The sequence below is a fragment of the Zootoca vivipara genome, chromosome 3, assembly GCF_965207765.1.
Source record: "Zootoca vivipara chromosome 3, rZooViv2.hap1.1, whole genome shotgun sequence".
Lineage (NCBI taxonomy): Eukaryota > Metazoa > Chordata > Lepidosauria > Squamata > Lacertidae > Zootoca > Zootoca vivipara.
Genome location: NC_142586.1, coordinates 80,739,826 through 80,754,853, shown reverse-complemented (window position 1 = coordinate 80,754,853; position 15,028 = coordinate 80,739,826). Strand labels below are relative to the sequence as shown.

General features: G+C 44.6%; 1 protein-coding gene across 9 annotated transcripts in view; it reads right to left on the bottom strand.

Moving 5' to 3' along the window:
- RASGRP3 (RAS guanyl releasing protein 3) overlaps positions 1-15,028 on the bottom strand; it is a 54,745-nt gene that overhangs the window by 19,623 nt on the left and 20,094 nt on the right. For 5 of the 9 annotated variants that reach the window (XM_035108236.3, XM_088666549.1, XM_060272906.2 and 2 more), the window contains 6 exons: positions 7,448-7,637; positions 6,125-6,227; positions 5,219-5,281; positions 3,629-3,760; positions 2,233-2,380; positions 377-550 (listed from right to left, as the gene is read on the bottom strand). In XM_035108236.3, the coding sequence (XP_034964127.1) occupies positions 377-550; positions 2,233-2,380; positions 3,629-3,760; positions 5,219-5,281; positions 6,125-6,227; positions 7,448-7,517 (690 nt within the window). In that variant the 5' untranslated portion in view covers positions 7,518-7,637. The other 4 variants (XM_035108237.3, XM_035108241.3, XM_088666551.1 and 1 more) reach the window with 4 other exon arrangements.

Below are 15,028 nucleotides of genomic sequence, written 5' to 3'. Positions count from 1 at the left end.
TAAATCAAATACAGGCAGGACTTATTTTCTCGATGCAGAGAAAACATTTGATTGGCTAGAGTGGAAGTTTGTGCACTGGAAAATTTTAATGCAGGAGCACAATATATTTGATATACAACAAATCTACAGCAAGAATTTACACCAGCAAATCCCTTTCACAGTCAGTAATTTACAGAGATACAAGAAAAGGATGTCCTTTGCCACCAGCACTGTTTGTTGCCTTCCCCACCCCTTCCCAACTAGGAACAATATCAAGATACCTGGAGTAACACTGGGATAAACAGAATGTAAACATTATCCTTACTATGAACACTAGTATCTGGGCTCTTATTTTGGACCTCCATACCACAGTATTTCATTCCAAGGTCATTATTACCTGTGCAACATTGATGAATTTTGTTATTACTTCTGCCCTTTGCTGAGGGGTTGGTTTGCTAAGGACCATCAACTGGACCCACTTGGAAATGCCATTAAATAAAGCGATTGATCTTTCCAGAGTTGGGTTGTTGTCCAGGCAACCATGGATCACATAGCTTTGATAATCTGTAAACTAGACAAATTCATTGTTATATTGTTTTTCTAAACCACAAACAGGACATATACTGGAGTAGACCAACATTCCCTGAGAAGACCTATAACTTAGGAAACCTGACCTTAAAAAAAAAAAAATTCCTCAGTGCACATAATTTTTTAAATTATTGTTTGTTGAACACTGCACATCCTTGAAGGATAGGGAGCACTACTAGCTTTCGTTTCTGTTTGGATGAGAGAACACAGTGGAGCCTTGTGGTATCTTTGCAACATTTCTTTTTAAAAATGTAACCTGAGCATAAGCAGAAGTCATTAGCTGAATCCCACCCAAGGATCTGAAGCTTGCCAGCAGCAAGCAGCACTAACACCTTGATCCAAGACATTAGATCCTCATGGAACTTCCCAATTTGTTTACAAAGGATGCCAACAAAACCACCAATGAAATACACAAAACTTCTGTGGACACAAAGGTGCCTGATGATTTGATGGTGGTTCTGAGCAGTTCCCTTGCAAAAACTATGCAGATTTTTAAGGATCTGTGTTTTGGATCCATATATATATATATCACAGTAGTGCTGGAAACCATCTGATCCATTATTTTTATGGCTCAGTTAATGGGACACATGTGACCTGTGATTTGTAGGTAATTTGGAGGGGGGAAACTCATTAAAAATAAGCAATTTCAACAGGATCTATTTTACTGGACCCAGTTTGTGTGTTTGTGCCTGCACATGCATATGCACACCTCCTCTCTCATAGACACAATATTCCCCAACTCTTATAGCACCCCAATTTCTGGCAGCTGTCTCACAATCATTCTATTTTCCCTCCCCTTGTCTCCTACATCACATCACTGAGAGCCAGTGTGGTGTAGTGGTTAAGAGTGGTAGACTCGTAATCTGGGGAACCGGGTTCGCATCTCCGCTCCTCCACATGCAGCTGCTGGGTGACCTTGGGATAGTTACACTTCTCTGAAGTCTCTCAGCCCCACCCACCTCACAGGGTGTCTGTTGTGGGGGAGGAGGGGAAAGGAGATTGTTAGCCGCTTTGAGACTCCTTCGGGTAGTGATAAAGCGGGATATCAAATCCAAACTCTTCTACTCTTCTTCTCTTCTTCCATCTTACACTCTCAGTCATTCCCGTTTCTGTTCAGCGCATCAGGTGCCCAACTAAACCTTGAAAAGTGCATCAAGCCGAAAGAAGAAGTAGAAAAGAGCACTGCTGTTCTTACTTCCTCTTTCACCTTTAGGTGCTTTTCAAGGTGAGGGTAGTGGTAAGATCTTTCCACATCACGATGAAGGGAGAAGTAAGCATGGGGGCAGGGAAGGTGTAGAGGTTTTGTGGGTGGAAGGAAAAATAAGGGTGCCTACGGGCACTGAACTGATGACCCCAGAATGCAACAGTCAACAAGCAATGAGTAGACATGGATCAGCCAGCACTGAGGCTGCATATAAACCATTCATTTAAAGCACATTTAAAGATCTTGACTTCGCTCAAAGAATCCCAGGGAGTGTAATTTGTTAAAGGTGCTGGGAATTGAGGCTCTACAGCTACAGTTGCCAGAATTCATTGGGGGAAGTAATGCACTTTAAATGTATGGTGTTACGTGGTTTGAGATTTGATGTAATGTATATCCAGATTCACGGATGGGCAATATGAGCCGTAAAGCCCAGGTGCCATAAGAAATTGTAGGTTTCTTACAGAGATCCTTCTGAAAGATTTATGCTCCAGAAAAGTGAGGTGCTCGGCAAGCTCAATGGGTTCCAGGTGATCAAACAGCAGGCAAGCTTTCCCCTTCTTAGAAGGTTTTTTCCTTTGCGTGACTCTCCTCATCCAGTCATAAGAGGGACTGCAAGAGAGAATGATGAAGCCACTTTCAGGATCTGACACCCAATAATGCAAACATGGAACTAGAACCCAGCGATGGCAGTGCCAAGAACCCCTGCATTTTGTTTGTGTGAAGTCAAACAGTGATATCTCCTTCAATTTAGATGTTCCACAGAAAAGGAAATGAAAACCAATTTAGCTATGTCTTACCTAAACAGAGAGCTGTTTTGAAACATTCTGAAGATAAGTCTGTAAGGATAGCTCTGTTGGATCAGAACAAGGGCCCATTACATCCAGCACCTGAGTTTCTAATGGTGGTTGATGTCAGTAGCAGCCAGTGAGGCAGTGTGTGTATGGGGGGGGCACCATTGCTCTCCAGACTTTCCAACATAGTGAGTGAATACATAGTGAGAAAGTGGAGGGGCGAGGAGCTTTGGCCCATGCCATGCATGGTGGCGAGTGTCAGGCTGGCTCCTTTACAATTTCCTGCAGTGGGCCCACTGGCGGAGGAAGAGGAGTGTGGGGGGAGCGCACCGCCCCCGGCAGCGCAATCCTGGTGGGGTTCCGTTGCGGCTGCCCCCCTGCCCGTGCTGGGTGCCCCACCCCCAGAACGAGTGCCACACCCCTGCGGGTGGCGCACCCCGCCCCTGCCTGCTCTCCGCCCCCCGGTGCCGGAGCATGAAGTTCCGCCACTGAGTGGGCCAAGTTCCCCACAACTCACTCCACCCCTCTCCCTCTCGGTAAGTGCCAGTGGCTCATTGTGTTGGGAAGACAGGAGAGCAATGGTGTCTCTCCTGTGCCACCTCAACAGCTGCTGCTGCTGGCTCGCCTGGTCCTTCCTCCAGGTGATGCACAAATCCAGGGTATGAAGGCTTCCTTTCTTGTTTGTCCCCAGCAACTAGCATTCAGACATATATTACTTCTGAACCTGGTGAGTCAATTTATTTATCATTGCTACCGGTAATAGCAGTCAACTGAGGTAGCAAACACAGAGTTCTACTTCATTACACATCAGAGAGACACATCCCAAAATTCATATTTACTTTAACTAGTGGATTTTTTCTAATAAAAAAATTAACACCACAAAGAACAAGAAGAGGAATTTTAAAAATGTTACAGTGATCAGTACTGGGGTGACAAGTTACCTAATTATTGTTCTCTCCCACCTCCTTTACCCTTTTTGCTGTTTTGCCACGGCTGTCAATATCAACATTCAATCTTACTAGAAGTCCTGGCTGAATAATCAGTCCTCACAGGTGGTAATCCTTACATGCTAGAGATATCAATAAGGTGGATGTGCTCTTCGTAACCTAGGTGGCTGGCTAGTTCTTGAAACTCCTCAGTCAGACGAACCAAACCAAGGTCCAGATTGAATTCTGCAGGAAATTCCATAATCCAGTATCTGAAATCATGACAGCAGTGTTATTCAGATATCAAGCCATGGAGCAACTATGTGCTAAAAGCCTAACTTACTCCACCTTTTGGGAAATGAGCCTCCCTTAAATCAAATGAATCGACAGCTTGGTTGAAGAGAACTTTGGGTCTTGAATTGCATTGGTGGCAGCTGTCCTTTGGGTGTGGGTCCATCCATCACACAGTGGTGTAATGATGGGATGATCCCCAACCATTAAAGCAGGGGTGTCAAACTCAAATTCATCGGGGGGCCGCATCAGCAGTGTGGTCACCCTCAAAGGGCCGGTTGTATCTGTAGGACTATGTGTCCACTCTTTATTATCATAAATTATTGTCACTGCATTCAATTATTACTGTTTTTTGTAATAATGTAAGTAATAACTAACATAGTCAGAATAATGGCAAGTAGATATTCAAATGTACAATTATTGTACAATTTATTGAAAAATGATTTTTGGTAACTGCACTGGGTGGTGGAGGCTCGCTAGGGTTTCATGCAGGAGCTTTGCAGAGCTACTGGTACCTGGAGATGCTGGGGTCCTTCTGCATGCAGGACAGATGTTCTGCCAGTGAGCCACCACCCTTCACCAAAGTGACTGGCTGAGGTTGACTCACTGGAGCTGTTCTCCTGGTTCCAGGGTTTAAGGGCCAGGAGTACCGGTATAAAGCAGCATCCTATGTTTCTGAGGAGAGGGAGAGGGAGGGGCGGGGAGCACTTTGAATCCTCCTGCTCCTCCACGTCTCGCTGCTGGGTGCTTTGTCTGTGTTTCAGCAGCAGCAGCCATTTCCAGACGCCGAGCCGTGGCAGGAGGAGGAGGATTCAAAGTGCTACAGAGCACTGCTGCGTCGCAGAGGCTCGGGACTCTCCGTGCGGCGCTGCTGGGCGCTGACCTGGCAAGCTGCCTCCTCCTTCTCCTGCTGTGGCTCGGGGTGCTCCATGCAGCGCTGCTCCGGCCGCCTTTCTACTCCCCCCAGGCCCCAGATGTTTGTCGGCGCTTTGTCGGTGCGGCACTTCAGCAGCAAGGTCCCGCTGCTGGGTCCCGCTGGCTGGGGCACTCGGCGGGCCACATGACGAGGTCTGGCGGGCCGGACTTGGCCCGCGGGCCTTGTGTTTGACACCCGTGCATTAAAGCTTTCCCTGCCATGCAAACATTTATAATCTCTCAAAACATTTCTATACCACCTAGCACAGGAATCTTGGGGTGGTGTACACAAGTAGGGGGAAAAAGCACATCCATATTAAAATCAGCAGAATTATGAGTTGTTCTCCTCTAAATTCTACTGATTTTAATAATATGTGAAGTGCTGATAAAGTGTATCTACTGGAATTAAGCACCACAAAGGCATGGGAGCAAAAGCAGGTTTTCAAAAGATGACAAAAAGTGTTTTGTTTTTTTAATTATTCAGAAAACATACAAACTTCCAAGTGGAGCAAAATTGCATTTACCTCATGAAGTAGCAGATTTTTAAGCGAATTTCACTGCAGTTTTCCCCACTAGCATCTCTATATGTAGCTTAGTTAAAGAAAAAGCCATGCCTGTTGGTTTCAGTGGCTTTCTAAGGTTCCATTTTCTTGTTCAATTAAGCAGTTGATAAAATGATAAACACTATGTTCAACACTGCACTTGGTTTTGCAAGGATATTATATTTTTATTATACCCTGTCCTGGTGCCATATTGTGATGAAGTATGGACAGGAGTATTTTAAATAAGATAAACTAAACGGTATAATGAACAAGTCACCAAGAAAATGTCTAGAATACAGGAGGCCAATTAATTCGACCCACTGATAACATTGGCCATTAGTCTCTAGCAATACAGCAAGTCTTTCCAAAATAGCCATTCTATAATGTATAGAATGTATACAATGGTTTATACACCATTCCTTCCAATGATGACAGGTTTGAAGTCAAAGGAGAAAATCCAAGATTATTCAAGTTCATTGCTAAAAAGCTATCTACACTGAAATCATACAACTACCTACTACAGTCATACCTCGGTTTAAGTACGCTTCGGTTTGAGTACTTTCAGTTTAAGTACTCTGTGGACCCGTCTGGAACGGATTAATCCACTTTCCATTACTTTCAATGGGAAAGTTTGCTTCAGGTTAAGTATGGTTCAGGTTAAGTACGGATTTCCAGAACCAATTACACTCATACTTCGGGTTAAGTACGCTTCAGGTTGAGTACTCTGCGGACCCGTCTGGAACAGATTAATCCACTTTCCATTACTTTCAGTGGGAAAGTTCGCTTCAGGTTTAGTACACTTCAGGTTAAGTACAGACTTCCAGAACCAATTGTATATTTAAACCGAGGTACCACTGTATTCAATAAATAGAGTATCTGAAAGGATATAGGGAGAGAAGTTTTCCTGCCAGTTCTGTGGATGGTAGATACCAGCGGTGCATTAAAAGGAAGGTTCGTGGCAGATGACTGTTGCTCAGTTCCCCTCTGTGATCTGCAAAAACAAACAGATATATAACATTCCAAAGTGGATAACATGTATTAAATGAATTGTACCATGTAAAAATAGGCACATTAAAAAGTCAACTGGACACCTCTCTCATACACACACCCTTTCTAGAGTGATATTAGCAAAGGTAAAAAAATATAGCTTACTATCATTAGCAGTGAGATGAGCACATTTATAAAGAAAGAATAACTCACCCATGAGATCAGTATAAGGATGTGTGTACACCAGCAGTTTTTCCAAGGTGACACCATCTTAACCTCAGGAGCAATTTGTGCCTTCATGTCTTGAAGGTTGCTTCACACATTACATTTTCCCTACACAGTAGTAATATTTGTGTAAGAAACAGTATGTTCTGCATCATTTCAACTGAGGTGAGAGTATCCTTTTTACCACAGCAGTTGATCAAGCCAGTATCCTTCTCAGCAAACAAGCAACAAAGAAAACACTACAAATGATACAAAGAAGTTTCCTTTATGCAGGAAGAATGAAATGTGTGAAAAGGCTCAAGATACAGTGGTACCTCGGTTTACAAATACAATTGGTTCCGGAAGTCTGTACTTAACCTAAAGCGAACTTTCCCAATGGAAAGTGGATTAATCCGTTCCAGACAGGTCCGCGGAGTACTTAAACTGAAAATACTCAAACCAAGGCGTACTTAAACCGAGGTATGACTGTAATAACAGTTCTACAAACCCTCAATTAGTCTTGCTAAATATTTTATAATGTCTCTCTTCCAATCCATGGTCCAAACCAACTTCTTTTATTATCTTAACTTTTTTCTTAAAAAAAAAACAAACTCAGCTGACTTTGCAGCATTCAACCCATTCACATCCAGCCCCAAGCAGCATCTTCTTAATTTCTTCCCCCCTTTTCTTGGCAGTGGGTTGACTTTCAGGATTTCCCATCTCCGCCCCCCCCCCAAAAAACCCCACATCCAGGTTACAGTATTATGATTATACATGTGGCAATAGCACACATGCAGCGTTATTTTAGGGGAGGGCAAACCCACCTACTCAAGAGACCAAAGTCTCTAATAGGATGAAGTACATTTTTACTAGACCATCAAAGGGTCTCTTGTGGCACCTGAGAAGACTAAGCAATTTTTTATGGCACAGGCTTCATGGACTCTAGGCCCTTTTGTCAGATCAGACAGAGTGAGTTCACAAAAGCTTATGGTGGACTTGGGAGGAAAGGAAGACTCATACCGAACATTTTAATGCAGGTGCTTAAAAGTTCATCCAATGTTGCAGCTTTCCCGAGTGTATTGGACCCCATCGTCCTTTAACTGTTAAAAGAACGGATACACTTTCACCACATCAGAGAAGGGCAGCAGCGGCAGCAGAGGCTCCATTAGATGTCCGTCAGTAACATTATCTGTACCACTTCACCAGAAAACTGGAAAAAGAAATGGGGTGGGGTGGGAGAGAGAACCAGACTACAGTTTTATATGTGGGTCAAATGTTTACGGTTCAGCCCATCTTTTTAAAGATAATAACAATAACATGCCCATACAAGAAGTGAAATGCAACTTCTCAGCAGAACCAGCTCTTATTGTTTAAATATTTACACCAGGAGCGAGGAACCTTTTTCAGACTGAGGGCTATATTCTCTCGTAGGCAACTTTCCAGAGGCCACATGCCAATCACAGGCAAAAGTCAGTGTGGCAACAAATATGACTTGTACCTTTTGAGAGTAGCCTCCATTATGGCTTCAAATCTCCCTCTCCATCTAGGTAAGCAAGAGGCATTATCACAGTTCGTGAGCATATTCCAGTCAGGCAAAAGCACTTGCGGAGGGTACAGAGCAGGGCTGGGGAGCACAGTGGCTGCAGGGAGGGAGAGGGCCAGGGGAAGTGATACCCTTCCCCAACGAATCTTAATCTCAGTATTTTAAAAAAGCTCTTCTTTCTTTCTTTCTTTCTTTCTTTCTTTCTTTCTTTCTTTCTTTCTTTCTTTCTTTCTTTCTTTCTTTCTTTCTTTCTTTCTTTCTTTCTTTCTTTCTGAGTAAGTTGCTAGCATTTGTAGAACCTGACATCAAGCAAAATGTGCAGGCACTATCCTTCTAATTTCGTTTCATTTGCAAGAAACTAGACTGCTCCTCCTTTCAATGTTTTAGTTTTCCCTCCCCCAAGAGTCCATGCAGATGCCCATATGGGGCTTGGGGAGAGTGGCCATGGCCTGAGGAGAATCCTGAGGGCCACGGGTCCATGGGGCAGAGGTTCCCCACACCTGAGCTATACCATTCAGTTAGGATTGCCAGCTTCCCCCACCCTGGCAGGACTGTGACTTTAACAGCTGCGTGATGGGAGAACCAGAAATTTAGTAAGCAAAACTTCTGATAGTGTAACAGACAGGAGAAGCTATGCCTCCTATATTTTTGCTCATTAAGCAGCTGTTAAAAGTTGTGGGATCCCATGCAGGAGAAAAGTTGGCAACCTTCAGGTTGTTCTGTCTGACACACATAAAAGAGTACCAAAAGGAGAGCCAGGAATTTCCACCTGTAAGATTGTTTCTGGCCTTGGGACTGGCTTAGTTCTTGGGGACGGGAGGCCTACATTGTTCCGGTACATATTCAGTGCCTCGACTTTGCATGGCACCTTTTCCAGCAATCTAGCAGGACTGTGTTATTTTGCTTTATGTCTTGATCTTTGCCTATAGTGTTTTGTTCCTGGTGCTCAGGAGTGTTTTCTTTCTACTACCCCTTCATCTCCCCAATTGCAGCAAAGACATTATCAGCCTCCAGCTGAATGGAAAATCCGTGTGTTGTTTCTAGCAACTCCTAAGTGGGAGCTGCCACTTCACACATTCCTGGCCTGCTGCTGCTGCTGCTGCTGGGTTGTCCATTCTCCCTCTCTCATGGAATTCCATTTACTCAGTAAAAATAATAATACATGTACAAATCACAGAGGAGCTCATACATTGTAGAGACAGCATCGAATAAAGGGAAAGGCCAAAAACCACAGAAAAATAAGTAGTGATGGCGAGATAACACATTTTAATATGCCCTTGCTAAGGACTGCCATCTTAGATCTATCCTTAGTAACTGGCAAAAGGGAAGAAGATGCTAATGGTTAGAGCACTCCTCTGTTTTGGGCAAAATCAACCAAGCCCGGCTCCTTTCCTTTCATTTAATCTTTGCTAAGTGCTGCTTTAGAAGCCAGGGTCAGAAATGTACAAAATCAGATCCTCTATTTTACAACAGTTAAAGATGCAGGGCGGCTCAATGTAGCAAGCTGCCTTATATACAGTATACAGTATGTAATGCCAGCTTTATTGGTGTTAGGGTTGCCATTTTTTGAAGAGCAAAAAAAGAGGGTGCATTTGCCAGCCTTTAAGTATGGATCTCCTATGACAACTTTCATTTTACATACCCATGAAAAAGAGCACTTATCCTGGAAAAAGAGGACATATGGCAACCCTCTAATGGCCCATCTAGCTCAGTTACACTGACTGGCAGCAGCTCTCCAGGGTTTCAAGGCAAGGGTCTCTCCCAACCCTATCTAGCAATGCTTGGGATTGAACCTTGAACCTTCTACATATGAAGGAGATGTTCTACCACTAAGGAATGTCTATTTTCAGAAGAGTGGCAGAGGGCATGCTTTGGTTGCAGATGGTCCCAGCATGAATCCTGAGCATCATCAGCTCAAAGGATCTGAGGGCCAAACTAGACACGACAAAAGAGATATATGACTACATCTCCACTCACAAACGTTTGCAAAGAGCAGCTGTTGGTGGGATGGGTTGATCTGGATTGGGACTGTGGCACAGAGTAGGGGAATTGACCCTTTCCTCCTTGATGCTTTCCCCAATGAAAACTGCCCCCCAAAGCTGTTGTTTGCTATGATATATTTCCCCAAAGTGTGCAGATATATTTTTCCTATCTGGGCTACTGGAAGCTGTGTGGAGGGGAGGATATTTACATTAAAATGGAACAAAAGGAATAGTTCACGCAAACACACACATTAAGGCAGGCATCCCCAAACTGCGGCCCTCCAGATGCTTTGGCCTACAACTCCCATGATCCCTAGCTAACAGGACCAGTGGTCGGGGAAGATGGGAATTGTAGTCCAAAACATCTGGAGGGCCGAAGTTTGGGGATGCCTGCATTAAGGTCTCAATCCAGAACACTCAACTACAAAAAATTAGTGAAAATCATTTGTTTGCAACTCGTATGCAATAGATTTTTGCTGTTCTTCAGATTGTTAGGAGGGTACAAAAGTACTCCAGCTGCAATGGAATAGTGAGAAATACTCAGCTGCTAAAAACAAGGAAAACATAGCCCAAGTTTAAGCAGTAACTTTTTTATTTTTTTAAAAAAAAACTTTTTTAAAAAATGTTTTCGAAGTGATGCAGACATGTGGAGGAAACAGAGCATCAGGCAATAGTTCCTCATAATGTAATCAACACTACTGACAGCAATAGCTCTCCAGGGGCAGCCCTACTGTTAGACAGGGTAGGGCAGTTGCCTTTTGCATCAGGTGCTGAGTGGTGGTGATGTGCTTGAGGGCAGAGCTGCCATTGTGCCACCCACCCTACCCTACCCTACCCTTTCTTAGCTAGCCTATTTTCCTCAGGTGTGATAGAAAACACTGCTCCTCCGCTACCAGTGTTGAGGTACAATTCTGCTTACAGTCTGGGAATTATTATATACGCTGCCCAATCTGGGCGGATTCCAGCAAAATATTAAAATACAATAATTCATCAAATATTAAAAGCTACCCTAAATGGGGCTGCCTTCAGATGTCTTCTAAAAGTCAGATAGAGGTTTATTTCTTCGACATCTGATGGAAGGGAGTGTTCCACAGGGCGGGCGCCACTACCAAGAAGGCCCTCGGCCTGGTTCCCTGTAACTTCGCTTCTCACCATAGCTGCCAAGTTATCCCTTTTTTAAAGGGATTTTCCCTTATGCTGAATAGGCTTCCTCGCGAGAAAAGGGAAAACTTGGCAACTATGCTTCTCACAGTGAGGGAACCGCCAGAAGGCAAAGTTCCTGTATGTGGTACAGGGCAGGAAAGGAAAAAAACGCCTTTGTCATGGGCAACAACGCTTTTTGAGCCAAGCCTTGCACTTGGATGAAGGATGCATTTACCCAGCAACTCAACACTGCAGTTTGAATGGTAGGAAAATGCAATTCTCTTACAATAATCTGGGGCAACTTTGCCTGGATTGTGCAAAAGGTCTGTTACTATTTGATGTTACTTCTAGGAAAAAGACATGGTGTGAAAATGTTCTTGGAAAGGGTTTATTATGTATTGCTACTAATACTGCTAAACAGATTTCTATTGTCTTCTAGGGCGCATACCAGGACGGTGGAACTTGCAGCCCTCCAGATGTGTTGAAGTCCCATCATCCCTGGCCATTGGCTCTGCAGGTTTGGGCAGATGGGATTTGGAGCTCAATAAACATATGGAAGGCCACAGGTTCCCTACCCCTAGCATATACCCTCCGAAGGCACTTCACGCTAAATTAATACGACAAAACATTCCAAAATCTGGAACAGCTGCAAAAAAACCAACACGTGTTAAAATTGTATAAGGGAGGTCTGCCCTATTCAGAACCAGACTCCAAGAAGATACACTCAGGGCCCATTTTCATCACTGTCTGGTTTTACTTCCCATGACTGTGACACTATATTAATGAACTGAAAGGTCTATAATTTTCTGCCAATCATTTAACACTTCAATGTAATTTTGGAACAAACTGAATGGAAAGGTTACTGGTTTTTACACTGTTATGATGCTAGTACTTTGGGAACAGTCTTTAAGGTAAAGGTAAAGGTACCCCTGACTGTTAGATCCAGTCGCGGACGACTCTGGGGCTGCGGCGTCATCTCGCTCTATAGGCTGAGGGAGCCGGTGTTTGTCTGCAGACAGATTCTGGGTCATGTGGCCAGCATGACTAAGCCGCTTCTGGCGAACCAGTGCAGCGCACGGAAATGCCGTTTACCTTCCCGCCGGAGCAGTACCTATTTATCTACTTGCACTTTGACGACCAAACAACGGGAGCTCACCCCGTCACGGGTATTTGAACAGTCTTTAGATAAGACCAATTCAAGGGACGTGGCCAATGGGTCATTTCCAGAAAGTTCTCAAGCAGGGCACACAGGCAATCACCCTCCCATGCAATCTGCCAGCCCCCCGCTACGAGCATGATGGTAACACCACATTCACCCACCCAAAATATAAGCAAATACATGGCAGTAAACCTGGTGTCTGTTGCAAGCCAGATTTCCCTTCTCTGTATACTAGTTATGCAAAGATGACAAATGTTTCCTGAAGTGCTCTCAAGCACAGTTGATGAAATATGGCATTTCTGCTCATTTCATTTTTATTAACCAAAAGTCAGTACCCTTCCAACTGCTTCCCCACCACCACCACCACAATTAACAGCTCCCGAGACTGTGCTGCTTTGAATGAATTCCTTTGTAAACAGCAGCAGGACAGCTAAAGTGAAATACAAAGACGACATTACATTGTGACCCACTTCGTAACGTGACAGGGAAACAAAATCATCAGACCATTAACAGGGCACACACACCCTTCCGAAATAAGACAGGTTTTTTTATACCTGTAATTGTTTTGCAGAAGGGAGAACTTTCCAAAGCGCAGCTTCTCCATCACTGCAACACTACTCTCTGTCCTCTCCTGAACCTGGCAAGCCAAACCGTCAACTATTTGATTCAACTTTACCTTTTCCTCCTTCAAGCAAAACACAGCAAGGCAGGTCCCCATTGTATAACACAAAGGAGAGTCTTGCTAATAATGGGTCCTATAAAAAAGACTGCTGTTTTTGGAACTGGATCAGTGAAGTGGTGACAAGCTGCATCTCAGCTGTACGGGGATTTTGCAAGGCGCTTGAAGAGAAAGTAGGAAGCATTCCTGGCTTTATAAAAATGCAAACACACGCCCAGCCTAACGACAACAAGGAAAATTACTTACTGTAGTACTTCGTTCTGCGGAGGTATTCAACACAAACATCTCCCTTCTTTGTCCAGCTGCCAAGTGTTAAAGCATAAATGAGCAGCTGTTTCCTTCAAGCTGGGGTTGTGTGTCTTAACTAGTCACATGCCCCCTCTGATAAATCTCTCTGTTGTGCCAAGAGGTCAGACTCTCTGAAGATCATTATTCCCCCCTCCCTGCCACCCTGCATTAAAAAAAACACCACCACCACCAAAACACAATTCTTTTCTTAACATCAGACTTTGCTAAAACATTTGAGTGGAACGTGGGCCAAATCCCACAATTAGGATATTAAATCACCCATTAAAAATAATAAAATAAAACTGATAACCCTCATCAGAGGGCAGGACCCGTTAGGATGGAAAGTTAAACATTCTACTGTAGTTTGACTTGTGTATTTTGTTTTTCCATCTGGTACTAAAGCATTATTGCATCATTGGCTGGGTGGTAGCCAAACTTCAGAAGGACTTTTCTGGGTGTTCCCCACCTTTAGGAGGGTAAGGACTTCACAGCATGGCACATTAAACTTGTGCTGCCTTTTCTTGTGTCATTTGCTTCGAAGTGGGACATTCCGCTCCACACTTTCCCAATGCAAGTGAGAAACAATGCCTGTTTCTCCACTGGGGAACTTATGAATTAAGAGATCCTGTGTAATCCTGTTTCCAGTTCCTTATTTATCTATTTACAGTGGTACCTCGGGTTGAGTACACAATCCATTCCGGGATGCCGTTTGCACCCCAAAAAGTACTTAACCTGAGTGGCGCTTTAGCACATAGAGCGCCGATAGAGCGCTTCTGCGCATGTGGCAAAACGCGGAAGTAAACACTTCCAGGTCCATCGAGTACTTAATTCGAAAATACGCAACCCACAGCAAATACAACCCGAGGTATGACTGTATCTATTTAAATTTGTTAGTCGCTTTATCTTGCTCAGGGCACCACAAAGCAACTTACAACCAACCAACCAAAACCCTCACACAGAATTTATTCTCCATCCCCAGCTCAAGACACAGGTACAGAAAACCCCACACAATTTAAGGTTCTAGGGAACACTACAGTCTCCAAGCTAGAGCCACAAGGAGAAACAGGGCAGCTCCATCTGGTACACAGGCTGAGACCCTACCTGCCCGCGGACTGTCTCGCCAGAGTGGTGCATGCTCTAGTTATCTCCCGCTTGGACTACTGCAATATGCTCTACGTGGGGCTACCTTTGAAGGTGACTCAGAAACTACAACTAATCCAGAATGCGGCAGCTAGACTAGTGACTGGGAGCGGCCACCAAGACCACATAAAACACCAGTCCTGAAAGACCTACATTGGCTCCCAGTACGTTTCCGAGCACAATATCCGCCCTCACCCCTCCCCTCAGGTGGGCGGGCTTTGCGACACCGTGCGGGGCTTACCACCTGAGCGACTTGGCCTATGACCCGACACCTGGCCAAGTAGGACAAAGGACGACTGGCCAGAGGGGGCGGAGTAAGGCCAAAGAAAAGAGGCCAAGCACACTGGAGAAGCCTCTTTGTTCCTTCTTCCTTCTGCAGTCAGGAGCACTCAAGGAGCTTGAGGATCTTCAGTGTGCAGGTAAGCTATCTTAACCTGGGCCCACCCCACCCCCAGCTAGGCCTCAAGTCTGAGGCTTTTTTCTTTATTTAATTTTAATTTAATTTTAACTGGGAGGCCATCCACCGGCCCTCTTTTAGTAGTATTCGGTGGGGAGGGCTGACACTGGGGCGGCGTGGGGGCCCCCCGGTACGCTCTGTTGGGCCCAATCTGGCCTGTTGCGCTGGCGGTGGCGCGTGGGGGTGGCCTGGATGGCCCTCTCACGGCCA